Source organism: Octopus sinensis, linkage group LG26 (assembly GCF_006345805.1).
Source record: "Octopus sinensis linkage group LG26, ASM634580v1, whole genome shotgun sequence".
NCBI lineage: Eukaryota > Metazoa > Mollusca > Cephalopoda > Octopoda > Octopodidae > Octopus > Octopus sinensis.
Window position 1 is genome coordinate 5,278,520 of NC_043022.1, and position 20,000 is coordinate 5,298,519.

The window sequence follows — 20,000 nt, forward strand, 5'->3', positions numbered from 1 at the left end:
TACATACATACATACACACACACACATACATACATACATACACATACATACATGCATACACATACATACATGCATACACATACACACACACATACATACATACATGTGTTGGAGTGACTGAGCATATTTTACTTTCTTAACGATGAAAAGATGTCAAAATGAAAGAAGCGATGAGGTTTGGTGAAATGCTGGCGACAGGCTAAGGGAGATTGTTTGTTCACTTGGACTCTTGGGGAGAGAGAGAGAGAGAGATGTTTCTGAAGAACTGGATTAGAACTGACCAACATCTGCTTAAATTTTATTAGCGATCATCCATATTTAGTATGTGGGGGTCACTATAGTAGCGGCAGGCAGCAGAATTTCGCCTGGTTGGTGGAGTTGACAGATTACTAACAAGACATCATTTTAACAGAGTAAACATCTTTGTGATTCTATGGCAGCCATAATGGACCCAATTCTGCTAATTAGACATAAAAGGGGTAGTTATTCTCTATGAATGTATTCAGCTTTTCTGTAGAGCTTCAATTAGTCCCTTCGTTACCTCATAGATGCCATTCCTTAGGCTAAACTAATCAACTGAATTTCGTCTTTAGATCCCAGCAGGAGCTGAAGCATTTCCTTGAATGCCAAAGTTCTTCAAGTTCTGGAGATCATTTTGGTTTAAAGAATGTAAAGAAAAATAACAATCTGATATGTCTACGCAAGAAATTAAGTTAATACTATTCCAAGAGGACAGTCACCATTTTGATATACGTCAAAGAATTAGTCAACGTCTGTCTTTGGAATATTTTCTTTATTTGTTGGTTGACTGGATTCTTTAAAATAATTTACTTTTGAAAAACTAAAATTTACCATTTTTTTTTTTTCTTAAAAGAAAAAAAAGAGAGACTTTTTTGTATTCTTCAACTACGACTTCACCTAAACTTTACTGTTTCCTCTTAGAATGGTGTCTTTTAGTCTTCTGTCATTAAATGTATCCATTGCAGCAGACACAGCCAGAACTTTTTTGTAGATTGTGTTTCCTTTCTTCTCTTCTCTTTTCTTTTTTTTTTTTTGTTGAGTTAAAGGAACAATGTCCATAATTTGTGTGGATTCTAAAAAAATTATAATCAGTAGCAAAAGATAGTAATTAAAGTATAAGGAATTTGGGGGATTAGAATCCATGGGAGGGACTGGAATTCCATAAGGTACCTGTGTTCAGAATGATCACAGGTACTCTATGCAAAGTTTAACATTTGTATGAAATATTTTATGAAAGGAGAGAAAGAGAGAGAGAGAGAGAGAGAGAGAGAGAGAGAGTAAACCTTTAGCAAAGCAGAGAGGTATAGAGGCCTGGTTGGAGTGGCAGACTATGTTGCCAGGAACCTCTGGAGAATGAAGTTGTTCTGTAAAGAGAGAGAGGGGGGTGTTACTGTTCAGTGATGAAATGATAATGAATGGTTTCTAAATACAATGGTATAATGCAGGAAATCAGTAAATATGTTAACGTAGCAACCTTTGTAATTCTGGGTATATATAAGACACCAGGGAATATATTTATACGGTTACCCTATATTTCTAGGAAACCAGTGAATATATTTATATGGCTACCCTATACTTCTGGGTATATATAGGACACCAGTGAACCGATAGTGCAATTGTATAGTGACACAAAACTGGCAGCTTGAAGGGAAAAAAGCGTCAGGGGCACCCTAAAATCACACTGTGAAGGACCATTAGCAAAGAAAGGAAACAAGAAGGGGAAGCACTCCGTTGGTTACGACGATGAGGGTTCCGGTTGATCCGAATCAACGGAACAGCCTGCTTGTGAAATTAACGTGTAAGTGGATGAGCACCCTTAACGTAGTTCTCGGGGATATTCAGCGTGACACAGAGAGTGACAAGGCCGGCCCCTTGAAATACAGGTACAACAGAAACAGGAAGTAAGAGTGAGAGAAAGTTGTGGTGAAAGAGTACAGCAGGGATCACCACCATCCCCTGCCGGAGCCTCGTGGAGCTTTTAGGTGTTTTCGCTCAATAAACACTCACAACGCCCGGTCTGGGAATCGAAAGAAACAAGAAGGGTGGGTAAGCTGGAATGGGACCTGAACAGTGGCAGAAAACAAAGCCAGTTGGAGAGATTGTGTTGCGACCTTCTGTGTCTCATGGTACAGAGAGAACTAACTAACCCTATATTTCTGAGCATATATAGAACACCATTGAATAGGTTTACACATCATCACCATCATCATCATTTAATGTCCGCTTTCCATGCTGGCATGGGTTGGACGATTTGACTGAGGACTGGCGAACCAGATGGCTGCACCAGTCTCCAATCTGATCTGGCAGAGTTTCTACAGCTGGATGCCCTTCCTAATGCCAACCACTCCGAGGGTGCTTTTACATGCCACCGGCACAAGAGTTAGTCAGGAGGTACTGGCAACAACCATGCTCAAATGGTGTTTTTTATGTGCCACCTGCACTGGAGCCAGTCCATCGACACTAGCAACAATCTCACTCGAATGTTTTGTTCATGGGCCACCGGTACAAGTGCCAGTAAGGCAATGCTGGTAACGATCACACTCAAATGGTGCTTTTTATGTGCCACCTGCATAGGAGCCAATCCATCGACACTAGCAACAATCTCGCTCGAATGTTTTGTTCATGGGCCACCGGCACAAGTGCCAGTAAGGCGACACTGGTAACGATCACGCTCAAATGGTGCTTTTTAGGTGCCACAGGCACGGAAGCCAGACAGCTGCTCTGGCAGTGATCTACCTCTATATTTCTGGCTATAAGACACGAATAAATATATCTACACAGCTACCCTTGTATCCCATTCTAAACCATTTTAGATTGTTAAATCTCTTAATCTTGGTCACCATGACAAAAAGGCTCATATATTTATTCATGTTTTCATTGATGTTTGTCCGAAGCAAGCCTGCATAAAATGCTCAATGTCTCCATTACTGGTCAGTGAAATGAAGTCCTCATCAGGCCAAAGACCAAAGCCGAATGATGACTGAAATTGCTGTGGGTTGGAGTGGTGGTTGGGGCATGGGTTAGAGTAGTAGCTACAGTAGAGAGTTAGGGTATGGTTAGGGAGGTGGTTAGGAAAGTATAGGTGGGCTTGTGGGTGAAGCGTTTAAGTTTAGACTAGTCACAGGCAAACGGTTACCTGCAGGACACACCTAAAGGACACGCTTAAATGAAGATCTAGAATGTTTGTAGCAGTGCAATGCTTCTGATCATGAGACATGGCTCATGCCATAAAAGGTTGCCCATGCTTGGTTTGTAAGTCAGAGAAGCTTGGTGGTGGTGGTGGTGGTTATGGTAGTGATGGTGGTGTTAGTGTTGGTGGTGGTGGTGGTGGTGATGGTGGTGGTGGTGCTGGTGGTGGTGATGGTGTTGGTGGTGGTGATGGTGGTTGTGGTGGTGGTGATGGTGTTGGTGTTGGTGGTGGTGTTGGTGGTTGTGGTAGTGATGGTGGTGTTGGTGTTGGTGGTGGTGTTGGTGGTTGTAGTGGTAGTGATGGTGGTGCTGGTGGTTGTGGTGGTGGTGGTGGTGTTGGTTGTGGGATGTGAAAGCTACTGTGGTATGGTGATGATGATGGTGGTGTTGGTGGTGGTACTGGTGGTGATGGTGGTGGTGTTGGGTCTGTCACCAGGCCTTTCATGATACCCTTAAAGTCATGAACTTTTCTGCACTCCTCATTTATAAATACATACATATATATATGAGGGGGTGCTGAACATCAATTAATTATGATTTTAGTCCACAAATTCCCCTCTCAGATTCACACACATATTACAGTGGTCCTTCAGTTTTTCTAAGTCCTGTAAAAGAACTCAGAAGGTTGGGCCTCCAACCACAACTTTCTTGACACCCTTAAAGCAAGAAACTTTTTAGCACCCCCTTGTTGGGCCTCCAACCACAACTTTCTTGACACCCTTAAAGCCAGAAACTTTTTAGCACCCCCTTGTTGGGCCTCCAACCACAACTTTCTTGACACCCTTAAAGCCAGAAACTTTTTAGCACCCCCTTGTTCTTGACACCCTTAAACCCAGAAACTTTTTAGCACCCACTTGTTGGGCCTCCAACCACAACTTTCTTGACACCCTTAAAGCCAGAAACTTTTTAGCACCCACTTGTTGGGCCTCCAACCACAACTTTCTTGACACCCTTAAAGCCAGAAACTTTTTAGCACCCCCTTGTTGGGCCTCCAACCACAACTTTCTTGACACCCTTAAAGCCAGAAACTTTTTAGCACCCCCTTGTATTTTTCTACAGTTGATTCCATTATTTGCAAAGATGTAATTGTATACAAAACCTCACACCTTTCAGTGTTGTCTCTAGTTTCTGCAGAGAATCTGTAGAAGTAACTTGAAAAACTGATTGAATATCTCTGCCAACACAGCTGAGACACAATGTTGACTTATAAGTCTCTAATATACTTGGAAGTAGATTATGGTTGCAGAATGAAATATGGTGTCCCTTCCAGCAATTCATTTACTGACAGTTTCTGACAGGAATCACAAGAATGGTTATGTTGTGATTCTGATTCTGAAATTAAGTGTGAATATTCTTTTTTACTCTAGGCACAAGGCCTGAAATTTTTTTTTGGGGGGGGGGGCGGTCAGTCGATTAGATCGACCCCAGTACGCAACTGGTACATAGTTTACTGAACTTGAAAGGATGAAAGGCAAAGTCAACCTCGGCAGAATTTGAATTCAGAACGGAAAGACGGACAAAATACTGCTAAGCATTTTGCCCAGCATGCTTACATTTCTTATTTCTTTATTGCCCACAAGGGGCTAAACGTAGAGGGGACAAACAAGGACAGACAAACGGATTACATCGATTACATTGACTTAATCCGTAACTGGTACTTAATTTATCAACCCCAAAAGGATGAAAGGTAAAGTCGACCTCAGTGGAATTTGAACTCAGAATGTAACCGCAGACGAAATACTGCTAAGCATTTCGCCCGGCGTGCTAACGTTTCAGCCAGATTGCCACCTTAATTAAATGTGAATATTGTGTGTGTGTGTATGCAAACGTACACAGATATATAAACAGGCGGTGACCTGGCAGAAACGTTAGCACGCCGGGCGAAATGCGTAGCCGTATTTCGTCCGCCGTTACGTTCTGAGTTCAAATTCCGCCGAGGTCGACTTTGCCTTTCATCCTTTCGGGGTCAATAAATAAAGTACCAGTTACGCACTGGGGTCGATGTAATCGACTTAATCCCTTTGTCTGTCCTTGTTTGTCCCCTCTGTGTTTAGCCCCTTGTGGGCAGTAAAGAAAGATATATAAACAGGTGCTCCATCGCTTATGATGATGAGTGATCCAGTTGATCCGATCAATGGAACAGCCTGCTTGTGAAATTAACACTCATGTGGCTGAGTACTTCACAAGCACGCTTCTCCTTAATGTAGTTCTCGGGAAGATTCAGCATGATCCAGAACGGGACATGGTTGGACCATTTGAATTACTGGTACAACTCATTTCTGCCAGCTGAATGGACTGGAGCAATAAAGTGGAGTAAAGTGTCTTGCTCAAGGATACAACATGTTTCTGGAGATTGAACCCACAACCTGGAGTGAGCTAAATGCCCTGGGACTCCGTTGCTTAGGACCAACAAGAGTTCCAGTTAATTTGACCAATGGAACAGCTTACTCGTGAAATTAACAGCTTAGTGGCTGAGTACTCCACAGACATGCATACCCTTGATGTAGTTCTCAGGGAGATTCAGCATGACACAGAATGTGACAAGGCTGGCCCCATTGAATTACAGGTACAATGCATTTCTGCCAGCTGAGTGGACTGGAACAACATGAAAGAAAGTGACTTGCCCAAGGACACAAAGAACCACCAGGAATTGAGCTCACGAACTTATGATCATGAGCCGAATACCCTAACCACTAAGCCACACACTTTCACATACATAAATACACACACACACTCACACACACACTAAAAACGAATAAAATCTTACTTTGTGTATAAATGTATGGCTTTTGCAAGTTCCTCTTCATAATCTGCAAGGTCCACAGCGCCAGGGTTTACCAAATTCATTTCCATTCCTTTCTCTTCCAGTAAATATGCGAAAGGGAAGACCTAAGCAAAAGATACAATGTTTCTGATAGTTTAGGCATTTCGACAAAGATGGGTTAGATGGGTTTGTAAAGTTTGTACAGAACATTATGTTATTGATAGTGTTGATGGTAAAACTGGATCAGATAGATCAGCAAAGTTTGTGAAATATTGATTTCAGATTTTGGCACAAGGCCAGCAATTTTGGAGGAAGAGGTATGTTAATTACATGAATCCCAGAATTCAACTGAGTCTCATATTGACCCCTAATAGGCAAAAGGCAAAATTGACTTAGGTGAAATTTGATCTCAGAACATAAAGGTGGACGAAATGCTTCTAAGCTTTTGGAAGTTGACAATATATACAATTTTGTGCCTTAAAATTCTACTGGATGCCAAAGTTTGGAACTTGCCCCTTCAAGATTTCCCTTTCATATACGATAGTATATCTTTCTCTCTTTTGTGTTTAAGGGAGTAGAGACACGGAGCTTTTGAGTGTCCCCAGTATTTAAGTCTTTTAACTGAAATTATTTTACTGGTGAATGTTTATATCTTAGACATCTTTTTTTTTTTATGGAAGCACTCCGTCGGTTACGACGATGAGGGTTCCGGTTGATCCGAATCAACGGAACAGCCTGCTCGTGAAATTAACATGTAAGTGGCTGAGCACTCCACAGACACGTGTACCCTTAACGTAGTTCTCGGGGATATTCAGCGTGACACAGAGAGTGACAAGGCCGGCCCTTTGAAATACAGGTACAACAGAAACAGGAAGTAAGAGTGAGAGAAAGTTGTGGTGAAAGAGTACAGCAGGGTTCACCACCACCCCCTGCAGGAGCCTTGTGAAGCTTTAGGTATTTTCGCTCAATAAACACTCACAGTGCCTGGTCTGGGAATCAAAACCGCGATCCTACGACCTCGAGTCCGCTGCCCTAACCACTGGGCCATTGCGCCTCCTAGACATCTTTAATGTTTCATAAATAAAAATTCTAAGAAGAAAAACAAATCAAATCAAAAACAGGGATTAACAATAATACGTAAATGAAATCCACAATATTTGGGTTGCAGTTCAGGAAACATGAAGGTTACCAAGAAAATATCTGGAGAGGCAAGTTTGAAACATGAAAGCTGGCTTAACCCTTTAGTGTTCTGATTAGTCTATCAAACATAATGCTTATTGATTCCCATTGATTTTAATTAATCATGCATTATCTCATATCTTCAAGATCTTGATGGTGTAATTACTTAATGTAGAATAACATTGTAGGGTAGGTGTGAGAGCCTGGATGTGGTCAGTTTGAGCATAAAACAGATTAAATATTTTGGCCGGATATGGCCGGTTTAAATACTAAAGGGTTAAGATGGGAAAGATCTAATCTTAAGTCAGAAAATATTGATTTGATATTGGGAAGTTTTCAGCTTTGAATTTATGCCTGGAAATAGGCAGAAAAGACAGAAAAACAAACACAGAATTTTAAAGGAAATTTAAGCAGAATCTGTTATTAACTTAGTTTTATCTGGTAGCATTTCTTATATTTTGAATGGAAATGTAGACACGTAAAAGAGGCTAGAATAGGTAACTGAAGTGTAGCCCAAGTTGTTGCGATAGCTGCATGCTAGTTGCAAGGTATATCACCATCATTAAATGTTCTTTGTAACCCTTCGATTTCTTTCATGAGACTGGATGAGTTTGGAGAACAGCATCGACATGACATTGCTTACCTCTTTAAACACCCTTGTCAGGGCATGTTTGTTGAGTACAGGGATGTATTTGGCACCATGTGGGATACATGTGGAAGAGAGGACATCAAGCAGAGACAATTTCTTTCTTCTGAGGCTGTTATGTCTCAACCATTCTTTTATAATGGATCTTGGCTTTCTCTCTCTGAAAAATCATGATAATAACGGAATCGGTAAGTGAAGAAAAGTCAGTGGGTGCACAACAACAACAACAACAAACACTATCTGTCCCCTCCTCATCCATTCCTTTGTATTGCTAAATCCTACCCCTTGTGGCAATGGTTCCCAAACATTTTCGGGCTGCCACCCCTTTGACACTCGGACCTCAATCCTAGCACCACCCCTCCACCACTCACCACCACAAATGTAGACTATTTCCTGCAGTAAATTCAAAACAAAAGTATTTCACAAATAAAACTTAACCTATTTAACCCTTTATTTTTGTTTGTTTTTATATCCTTCGTCTCCTTTTACATCCCCCTATTATTGCCCCCTTTTGGCCATCCAAATTACTGCCCGCTTTTGGTTACTCCATTATTGTCCCTTTTTGGCCACCCCATTATCACTCCACTTTTCTTCAATGCCCTCTGGATCCTTCCACCACCCCTGGTGGGGTAGGGATCTGTACCACCCGCTTTGGGAACCACTGCCTTGTTGTTTTCCTTATATTTCTTCTATTGGGGATGGGTGTCTGTCCATGACCATATACCCTAGAGATGGTGACATTATGTGATGTTACAGTGTTACAGAATTCAGTACACACACACACAAACACACATGCACACACACATACACACAGCCATTCAAGAATTTGGACCTGGAGATCTCATTTCCGGTGACTTCGAGGGCTACCTCCTAGTGGTGTCTGGTGTCAACGAAGAGCCCTCGACTACAACAAGACGACCAAAGTTTTTTGTTTTTCCAAGGCCTGGGCTCTCCCGCCCCTAAGCCCTAGACCATCACTTAATCACCCTTATCCGTCTTGTTCTTTAACAACAACACATACACACACACACACACACACACTGGATATATGTGGCCAGGCAGTTTATAAAAACTTGCCTGGCCACATGTCTTCATAGCAAGGAACTATTAGTAACTCTTATCTTTATACAGTGTACATTAAATGATATATATACATATTATTAAATATATATGTATATCATTAATATATATATATATATGTGTGTGTGTGTGTGTATTTATATATATATATATATATATACATACATATATAAATATAGGGAGAGTTTACGAAAAAAACAAAAGACGAAGACAGGTGGTGTACAAAACAAACAGATGTATTAGTATAATGCTCAGGAATAGAAAAAGTCTTTTACGTTTCGAGCCTACACTCTTCTACAGAAAGGGACACAGAAAAAACAAGGAGAGAAAAAAATGTGTGTAGGGGCTAATGCATGTATGTATGTTTCGCTTCGGTTTTCAATCATTTAAATTCTTCCTTTGAAAAAGGAGTTGATTTCTATCAAAGTTACGAAGCTCCATTGTTGGAATGTAGATAACAGAAACAATGTCACATTCTGAACTTAAGGAAAGCCTTGCGTATTTCTACTGTTCCACTTACAGATCGTGTCTGTAATGTGCATGTTAGTTGATGCACGTATGTATGCATGTATGCACACACTTAACCCTTTCATTACTGTATTTATTTTGAGATGCTCTGTGTTTCTTTCAATTACTTTAAATATAATAAAGAATTTAGTAAAATAACTTAGTCATCATTAAGCTAGTGTTAGGAACATAAATTGTGACTAAGGTTTGGTGGAAGATTTTAATTCAAAACTTATGCAAACAAGACATTTGTACTCAGAGCCAGAGCCGGTTTCAGCCGGGTTGGTAACAAAAGGGTTAAACACTCTCTCTCTCTCTATATATATATGTGTGTGTGTGTGTGTGTGTGTGCGTGTGTGTGTGTTTGTGTGTGTAAATATATATGTATATGTCCAACCCATGCTAGCATGGAAAGCGGACGTTAAACGATGATGATGATGATGATGACGTATATATATGTTACATCATGTCGTAAGACCAAATGTGTGTGTATACATATATGTATGTATATTACACTCTCTTCAGGACAGAGAAGGTCATGAATACCAACTTCTTTCCAAACATTTCCTGAAGAAAGTATCCTAACTCCAAAATATTGAAACTGCAGGTTCTGGCTTTAAAAAATATAATTAATATATAATATATATATATATATATATATATATATATATATATATATATATATATGTATGTATGTATGTATATATATATGTATGTATATAACTGATTTTTCTCAAGGCTTTGATCGAGGAGCTTTACCCTAATTGTCACACTGTGATATGTATGTATATATATGTATGTATAGTTGAAATTTACTGAAAAACAAAAGACAAAGACAGGTGTATGAACAGCAAGCAGGTGTATTAGTTTGATGCTCAGGAAAGTGAGAAAGCCTTTTACATTTCGAGCGTATGCTCTTCAACAGAAAGGAATAACAGAAAGTAAACAGAGAGAGAATGAAAAGACTTGGGGATTTAATGGTCAAGTATGGCGACTGGTTGGAGAAAAAAATTGGTTTACACACATGCATGCAGGAAAGGCTTCTACCTACAAAATATTATTCCTGATTTTTCTCAAGGCTTTGATCGAAGAGCTTTACCCTAATTGTCACACTGTGATTGAACTCAGAACCTGATGGTTGAGCAGCAAACTTCTTAACCTTACAGCTATGCCTGCACCAAAATAACCAGATGCCGACAGAGGACGGCAAACCAGGATCTCATAATCCAAGGAACCAGGAAGTAAAAATGAGACGGTCATCATAAATATAATATCAAAGAAGTTTAATAAGGCTTTGCAAAGGTCACTTCCTTTGATGACGACCAAATAACGACCTCAAAAGTGGTCAAAGTTTATACATTTCATAACTGACCATTCCTTACCTCAATATCAATGGTGGTCTGGGGCAGACGGGGGAGCTGTTTGCTTTGATTTCAGCTTCTGCAAAAGAATGAGGTTGAGGTTTAGACAATCTTGTTCTCATTGTGGTATGATGGTGGTGCTGGTGGTGGTGGTGGTGGTAGTGGTTGTGGTTGCAGTTGTGGTGGTGGTGGTGGTGGTGATGGTAATGGAATTATTGCAGATTTCACTGTTGTATGGTTGTGGCAGCAGCAGTGATGGTGGTGGTGGTGGTTGTGGTGGTGGTGGTGGTGGTTGTGGTGGTGGTGGTGGTGGTGGTGGTAGTGGTTGTGGTTGCAGTTGTGGTGGTGGTGGTGGTGGTGGTGGTAATGGAATTATTGCAGATTTCACTGTTGTATGGTTGTGGCAGCAGCAGTGATGGTGGTGGTGGTGGTGGTGGTGGTGGTGGTGGTGGTTGTGGTGGTGGTGGTGGTGGTGGTGGTAGTGGTTGTGGTTGCAGTTGTGGTGGTGGTGGTGGTGGTGGTGGTAATGGAATTATTGCAGATTTCACTGTTGTATGGTTGTGGCAGCAGCAGTGATGGTGGTGGTGGTGGTATGATGGTGGTGATGGTGGTGGTTGTGGTGGTGGTGGTGGTGGTGGTGGTAGTGGTTGTGGTTGCAGTTGTGGTGGTGGTGGTGGTGGTGGTGGTAATGGAATTATTGCAGATTTCACTGTTGTATGGTTGTGGCAGCAGCAGTGATGGTGGTGGTGGTGGTATGATGGTGGTGGTGGTGGTGGTAGTGGTTGTGGTTGCAGTTGTGGTGGTGGTGGAGGTGGTTTGGGAGGTAGTGGTTATTTCATATGGTCTCACTGTCGTTGCTGTTTTTGTTTATGCTTATGATAACGTCTTTCCAGCCATGACCACCCTCATGTATGTTATTGTATGTCTAAAACCACACCATCTAGTTTTATTTACTATCCTCCTCCACGTCCGACCTGATTCTGGACAAATATATAAAAACACTCTGCTCATTATTGTGGCCATTTGCCAGCCTCGCCTGGCACCTGTGCAGGTGGCACGTAAAAAGCACCCACTACACTCACGGAGTGGTTGGCGTTAGGAAGGGCATCCAGCCATAGAAACACTGCCAAATCTGACTGGGCCCGATGAAGCCTTCCGGCTTCACAGACCCCAGTTAAACCGTCCAACCCATGCTAGCGTGGAAAACGGATGCTAAATGATGATGATGATGATTATACCATTGTGAAGAATATAGAATATTTTGTGAGTGAGGCTTACTTTTTTCTTGAGTCTCTCTGCTTATTGGTCTGCTCCCTTTCTTTATGTTCTTAAGTCTGAGGTAACTGGTCTTCGTTGAACCTGTAAAAATATACAGAGAGAGATAAGGCTGTAGACTCTCAGAATGGTTAGCATGGCAGGCAAAATGCTTAGTGGCATTTCAACTGTTTTTACGGTCTGAGTTCAAATTTTCCCAAGGTCAGCATTGCATTTCATCCTCTCAGGGTTGATAAAATAAGTACCAGTTAAACACTGAGGTTGATGTAATCAACTTATCTCCCCTCCCCCAAAATTTGAAATCAATATACCCAGGGAGAGAAATATTGGGAACATATCAAAGAAAAATAATATCAACTGAGGAAGTATAATAAGATCGAAACACATCTAGAGTTGTCTCCCATATTTACCAAAGATCTAACACATTCCCTACTTCGTTGCATGTATTGAGTCAAAGTTTCTTGTTTGAGGACACCTGAAAGAGTCACAGGCACTGCCCTCCCCTCCTGGCTAAAAGATTTAAAGTAATTAATACTGTGCTAAATTCCTAGGGTCATCAAAACTTAAGCAAGACTGTCTCACAGAATTAGTTCTGATTGACTACATTCTGAGTTCAAATCCTGTTGAAGTTAGTGTAGCCTATCAACTTTTCAAGGTCAATAAATAAAGAACTTCGTCAATGTGGTGGAATGGTAAAATTGTCAGAATAGGGGATTTGTGGTGTCTATTTTGGTTTCCCACTTTCTGATGGCAACATAGCCTAGCAGATCGAGGGTTGCGTTCATGGTCTACTGTTCATGAGTTCAATTTCCAGGTTGAGTGGTGTATTGCTTTCTTCAACAAAACACTTCATTTCATGCTACTCCAGTCCATGGGTAACTTTGCCATGAACTAGCCTTCTGATCAGCGGGGGTGTTGGCCTGTTCATCTAGTCAGTGGAATGGTCCTATTCAAAAGCTAAAAAATAATGCAAAGTGTATTGTGACCAATGATGTAGGACAACATCTGACTGGTCAATGACAAGACCACCTGATTTTCTGATGACAACACCTGAGATAAAGCTGAGGCCCTTCTTGAAGACAACATTTTTAGTGTGGAGATGGGCGATTGGCATGTATGGACAACTACTGTATTTCTACATGTCCTTGCTCAAGTCCTGTACCTTACAGAACTTTCCAGATGTAGATCCACAGACTCACAAGTGAATTGGTGGACCTTGGTAAGCATTGTGATAGAACAGGTGAGAGTAAAGTTTTGAAAACTTTTAAATGTGAAATATGTTATACACCTGTCGTTATTTTTTAAATCTGCAATCACAAAGGGTTGTATGGGACAACTCACCTGCAGTCTTGAGTTAGGTTGAGGTCAAACCCTAGTGTGACTCCAACACTTTCTGCTACGGGATAGTATGCTATTGCAAAAGGTTGTTTAAAAAAAACAGCAAAGTTACCGACCCTTAAGGGCCAGTTTCCTGGGTTAAATGATATATAAATTTCCTACAAGGATTAGACATCAGTCCATGATAGGATAACTCATCTTTGTCAGCCAAGTGGACTGGGGCAACATGAAATGAAGTGTCTTGCTCAAGAACATAATGTGTCATCCAATCCAGGAATCGAGGCCCCAATCTTATGATCATGAATCCAACACCCTCACCACTAAGCTATGCGTCTCCACTAAAGAACTGTTTAGGCCAACCATGAGGGCACATGGCTTAGTGGTTAGGGTATTTGGCTTATGATCATATGGTCATGAGTTCAATACCTGGTGGCATGTTGTGTCCTTGAGCAAGACACATTATTCCACACTGCTTCAGTCCACTCAGCTGTCCAGAATGAGTTGTACCAGTAATTCAAGAGGGCCCAGCCTTGTCACGTTCTGTGTCACACCGAATCTCCCTGAGAAGAACATTAAGGGCATGCATGTCTGTGGAGCACTCAGCCACTTGCATGTTAATTTCACGAGCAGGCTGTTCTGTTGATCGGGTCAACTGAAACCCTCCTCGTTGTAACCAACAGTGCCATCTATTTTTTCTTTAGGTAACCCAATCACCATTCCCCTAAACTACTATTAGAACTCAGCCCCTTATTTAGGGAGAAAGTTAATTGTGTCCTTTTAAATAATTACTTTAAAACAATTAAGAAAATGGTTTAAGACAGGGAAAGAATTTTGTTCTTACCAGCAAAAAGAATGTTTTTCTGTTGTGGGGGAAATTTGTGAGATTTTTCCTTGTAGTAAAAGGATTCTGGGTTCTTCTGGAAAGAATAACATTTCCTTGGAATCGAATGAGTTGGTACAGGAAATTCCAGTTTATCCACTGATTGATAAGTACCTTTGGAGGAAAGATCTGAAGAAGCGGAACCCTCACACGACAATAAGGAATTATTTCTGTAAGACAAAGGATCACCATTAGTATTCGTTGATAAACAGCAAAAGTTTCTTTTTCTTTCTCAGCAAAATGACATTTTGGTTACTCTTTTACTTGTTTCAGTCATTTGACTGCGGCCATGCTGGAGCACCGCCTTATGTCGAGCAACTCGACCCCGCGACTTATTCTTTTGTAAGCCCAGTACTTATTCTATCGGCCTCTTTTGCCGAACCGCTAAGTAACGGGGACATAAACGCACCAGCATCGGTTGTCAAGCAATGCTAGGGGGACAAACACAGACACACAAACATACACACACATACATATATATACATATATACGACGGGCTTCTTTCAGTTTCCGTCTACCAAATCCACTCACAAGGCTTTGGTCGGCCTGAGGCTATAGTAGAAGACACTTGCCCAAGGTGCCACGCAGTGGGACTGAACCCGGAACCATGTGGCTGGTAAACAAGCTACTTACCACACAGCCACTCCTGCGCCTGGATAATGAACCAAAACGGCAGCAGAATTGTTTGCAGGCAGAATTCTTAGTGGCATTCTGTCTGTCTTTATGTTCTGAGTTTAAATTCTGTTGAAGTTGACTTTGTCTTTCATCCTTTCGGGGCCAATTAGATAGGTACCAGTTATTTACTGGGAGTCAATGCAACTGGCTTTTCCCTTCCTCCAAAATTGCTGGCCTTGAGCCAAAATTTGAAACCATTATTATTATTTCTTTTTATCTCAGGTTTTGTTGGAACTCCCGGAGTCTTGCATGCATAGTGGGCTTGCTACCCGCAGCCTACAGTACCATGCTATCCGTTCTTTTCAGCTATCTAATATTTTTCTGATTATTCTGGCCATGCCAAAGAAGCAAACCTTTTGTAACAGTTCTGCTGGGCATTATTATTATTATTGAGTGAGAGAGCAGTGCATGCCATCAAAGTGACACTGGGGTACAGATATACAAAGCCCCATCATAACTACCCATCTGATAAGGGTACACCAGGCACATGCATCACAACCATATGTGTGCAACATGGTGATCTCATATCTAGATAAACAGCACATGACCTTGAAAGTGGGGCTTGGTTAGAATTTTCTTCAGGTTGAGTAGCTCATCCTGCTCAAAAGGTCCCTGAATAAGGTTTGTTTAAGGATGTTGAACAAAACACCCATGTTTCTAAAGGTGAATTATCCAAACCCCAAAGAATTCCTCTCAACACATGGCTATGATGCTCCCCAACTACTTCAACTCAGGATCAGAGATGCACATATCGTCAGCCACTAAGGAACATGCTCAACTGGTTAAGGTCAAACAACTGACAAGCAAATCTGTGTTATGAAGCAGCTTAGCAGCATTTTGTCCATATTTATGTTCTGAGTTCAAATTCCATTGATTTCAACTTTGCCTTTCATCTTTCAAATTAATGGTCTTGTGAGAAAACTTGAAACTATTCTCTTTCTTTTCTTTTTACTCTTTTTACTTGTTGCAGACATTTGACTGCGGCCATGCTGGAGCACTGCCTTTAGTCGAGCAAATCGACCCCGGGACTTATTCTTTGTAAGCCCAGTACTTATTCTATCGGTCTCTTTTGCCGAACTGCTAAGTTACGGGGACGTAAACACACCAGCATCGGTTGCCAAGCAATGCTAGGGGAACAAACACAGACACACAAACATATTCACACACACTTATATATATATATACATATATACAACAGGCTTCTTTCAGTTTCCGTCTACCAAATCCACTCACAAGGCATTGGTCGGCCCGGGGCTATAGCAGAAGACACGTGCCCAAGATGCCACGCAGTGGGACTGAACCCGGGAACCATGTGGTTGGTTAGCAAGCTACTTACCAAACAGCCACTCCTGCGCCTATTGTATAATGTATACATCTTTATACATTACTGGCAGAAACACTGCCCTCTGAGTGGCTTTCGGCAAGTTGTTTGATCATATTTACACATTTGATTCCCAATTTGCGTAATTTTTCTGATATGTCTATCTCTTTGTATCCCTTATTCAGTACTAATTTGCTCAATGAATAAATTTAGAATTGCTTTTCTTTTTCGAAAACACCCAAGTCAAGTGAAAGGATACTGGAGTCCACATAATTTGGCTGATGCTGTATTAAACTTATAATTCTGAAGAAATGTTTTTACTGATATGTCTGTAGAAAGTAGTGTTATGAAAAGTATAAAAGAGAGAAAAGACAAAGAGAGAATGCAGTCTTGCAGTGTTAAAAAATGCTATTTTACACTAAATTAAAATTAGTTTTCTGTACTTGGCATCTTCAATGTTAAAGGACTTTGAAAATCACATTTTGATAAAAACTATATTAAAATTGTAATTTTTAAGAATTTTCTTGATAGTGTAGACTTTAATAATCACTTTATTTTAGTAAAAGTTATATACTCCAAATTATATGCAGTTTTTTCTATTATATTATAGACATATTATATATACATCATTATACATTATTATGTGTAATGTAAAGGCTCAATTATAAAAAATAAAAACTAATGAAAAATATTGCTTACAAAAGAATTTGCCATGGTAATAATTTGTAATTTCAATGGCAGAAGAAAATAGAAATAGGTGCTTTCTTACATTTTACTATCCTTTATGCGACTGATTTCTTTCTTCCAAACTGCTGTGGTGCAGTGGTTTCTAAGTTTTGACATGAAATCCAAATTCTCAGAAGCTTCTTTTAGTTCTTCTTCTAATAAACGCTGATCATCACTCTGATTTTGGAACAAATAAAGAACGAGACCAAAAACTGAGTAAAAGTATATATATATAATGGTACTTATATGATAAATTGTATACAATGGTAACCTTATTGTACATTATAGTATATTTAATACATACAGTATAAAATAGTGTATGTGATACTAACTATATACTCTTTACTTGTTTCCGTCATTTTGACTGTGGCCATGCTGGAGCACCGCCTTTAGTCGAGCAAATCGACCCCGGGACTTATTCTTTGTAAGCCCAGTACTTATTCTATTGGTCTCTTTGCTGAACCGCTAAGTGACGGGGACGTAAACACACCAGCATCGGTTGTCAAGCAATGCTAGGGGGACAAACACACACACACAAACACACATATATATATATATACATATATACGACAGGCTTATTTCAGTTTCCGTCTACCAAATCCACTCACAAGGCATTGGTCGGCCCGGGGCTATAGCAGAAGACACTTGCCCAAGATGCCACGCAGTGGGACTGAACCCAGAACCATGTGGTTGGTTAGCAAGCTACTTACCACACAGCCACTCCTGCGCCATCTTCTATATTGCATTTTATTTAGTAAAAACTACACTGTATATTTCCTTGGCTACCTTTAGTGTTCCACTCTGTTGTCACCCAGTTTAACACTACCACTTGGTCCATGGATACTTTTAGACGAATCCACCCTGCTGCTAATGTGCCAGCTAAGTTTCTTGTTTGAGGATAACTTCTATTTTTCCTGTCAGCATCAGTTAAGATAATCCTAAATGCTTCCTTTCTTCTTGCAGCTAAGCAGAAGAAAATTTAAAACTCAAAGCTAAGCAGGTGTAAACAGCATCAACAACAACAACAACAACAACAACAATAACAATTAAGGCAGTAATTAAAACAGTTATGAAACGGAGGCTGTAAATTACTGTACTTTACCTTCCAACAATGTGGTCGACATAGATGAGGGCCAGTGTTACAATTATAATGACGGTAACGACCATCTGTTAATTGAGCAAGTTGACAGAGAAACTCATTAGCTTCCACATCATTACAGTTGAATGAGACTGTGTGCACTGGAATTGTGGGATACATATCCACTTGAGACAGAAGAAGTTTGGCTGGCTGGAAGATGGAGATTAAAGGAAGTCAATTAGTTGGTTGGTTAAACAGCTAACCAATTGACTAATAATAATAATAATAATAATAATAATAATAAAGAAGTGATAGTGAACCAGTGCATGTGTATATCATTATTGTTGGCATAATGACCTTCCCAAGACCCATCGAAATCTGTTTCAACATACGAGTTGGCATCAAGAAAATTGCAAACCAAATATAAACACAAAATAATGGAAATACGAGTATTCTTCAGTCCATTTTTGTGGGTAAATTTCTTAGGAGCTGTAATCTAAACTCACCTCTGTAGCCAATGGGGGGGGGGGTCTTTAGCATGGCCAGATGAATCCTCCTTATTCTGTAGCTCAATGCAAATGTGATTATTATCTGATATTTATCTTAATTTTGTGATTTTCACAAACTGTTTGGCTAACAATGAATCCATTTTAATTACCAAGAGTCCTTGCCATCAAATTAAAGTGCTGGCAAAGCCCAATAGGTTTAATTAGTTTTTGAAAATTACTTTGGTCCATACAAAATGTTGAGATGATGTGGTGGAGGAAACATGTCCAACTCATGCCAGCATAAAAATAATTGAAGTAAATGATGAGGGTTATATAGGCATACAAATATACAACTATACATATAAGTAGGTGTAGGTGTGGCTGTGTAGTAAGAAGTTTGCTTACCAACCACATGGTTCCAAGTTCAGTCCCACCTTGGGCAAGTATTTTCTGTTATAGTCTTAGGCTGACCAAAGGCTTGTGAGTGGATTTAGTAGACAGAGACTGAAAGAAGCCCTTTCATCATCCTCATCATCATCGTTTTACGTCCGTTTTCCATGCTGGCATGGGTTGGACGGTTCGACTAGGGTCTGACTGAAAGAAGCCTGTTGTATATATGTGTGTATGTCTTTGTGTCTGTGTTTGTCACCCAGCACCACTTGATAACTGATGTGGGTGTGTTCACATCCACATAACTTAGCAGTTCGGCGAAAGAGACCAATAGAATAAGTACCAGGTTTTCAAAAAGAAAATAAATCCTGGGGTCGATTTGTTTCATTAGAAATTCCTCTATGTTGTGCTCCAGCATAGCCACAGTTTAATGACTGAACAAAGTGAAAGATAAGATAAACGAAAAATATAAACATACATGCACACATGCATGTGTGTGTGTGTGTTCGTGTGTGCATGTGCGTGTGTGCATGAGTGTGTGTGTGTGAATGTGTGGATGTGTGTGTGTACATGTGTGCATGAGTGTGTGTGTGTGCATGAGTTCATATGCATGAGTATTTATGTGTTTGTGTCTATGAGTGTACATGTACACATGTATATACACGTATTTGTGAAAGTTTGAGAGTTCATGCATGCATGTGTATGTGAGAAAGAGAGAGAGAGAGAGAGAGAGAGTGTGCATGTGAGTGTAACTGTAGGTATGTGTACAGTTGCCCTTCAAAAAAAAAGTCCCAGAGAGCATCCAACATTACATTCACATAAAGCTCGAACAATTTGCTCAAAATTATGAAATATGAACTCAAACACTGAACAGAAACACATTGTCGTTCACTGAAGCCGACTTTAACGGGACCTCAGGGTGCTGTAGCAATACATCCGATAACCATTAACAATCATCTTTAAAAGATTATGTAAGATACTTGTGATCTGGTACAAGCTACCGTATGACATTACTATTCAAACCAATTTTACAAAAACGTTTTATTTTCCGACAATATATTCTCAAACGGCCACAAAAATTG

The 20,000-nt window shown here is 40.3% G+C and overlaps 1 protein-coding gene across 2 annotated transcripts in view; it reads right to left on the reverse strand.

The window, feature by feature from the left end:
• Positions 1-20,000, reverse strand: part of LOC115224866 (von Willebrand factor A domain-containing protein 3B-like) — a 93,160-nt gene that overhangs the window by 12,968 nt on the left and 60,192 nt on the right. For both annotated transcript variants that reach the window (XM_029795817.2, XM_036513625.1), the window contains exons 13-19: positions 18,065-18,250; positions 17,006-17,139; positions 14,202-14,410; positions 12,026-12,106; positions 10,769-10,826; positions 7,797-7,959; positions 5,978-6,099 (exon numbers count right to left, since the gene is read on the reverse strand). In XM_029795817.2, coding sequence (XP_029651677.1) covers positions 5,978-6,099; positions 7,797-7,959; positions 10,769-10,826; positions 12,026-12,106; positions 14,202-14,410; positions 17,006-17,139; positions 18,065-18,250 — 953 coding nt within the window. The remainder of the gene's footprint in view (positions 1-5,977; positions 6,100-7,796; positions 7,960-10,768; positions 10,827-12,025; positions 12,107-14,201; positions 14,411-17,005; positions 17,140-18,064; positions 18,251-20,000) is intronic.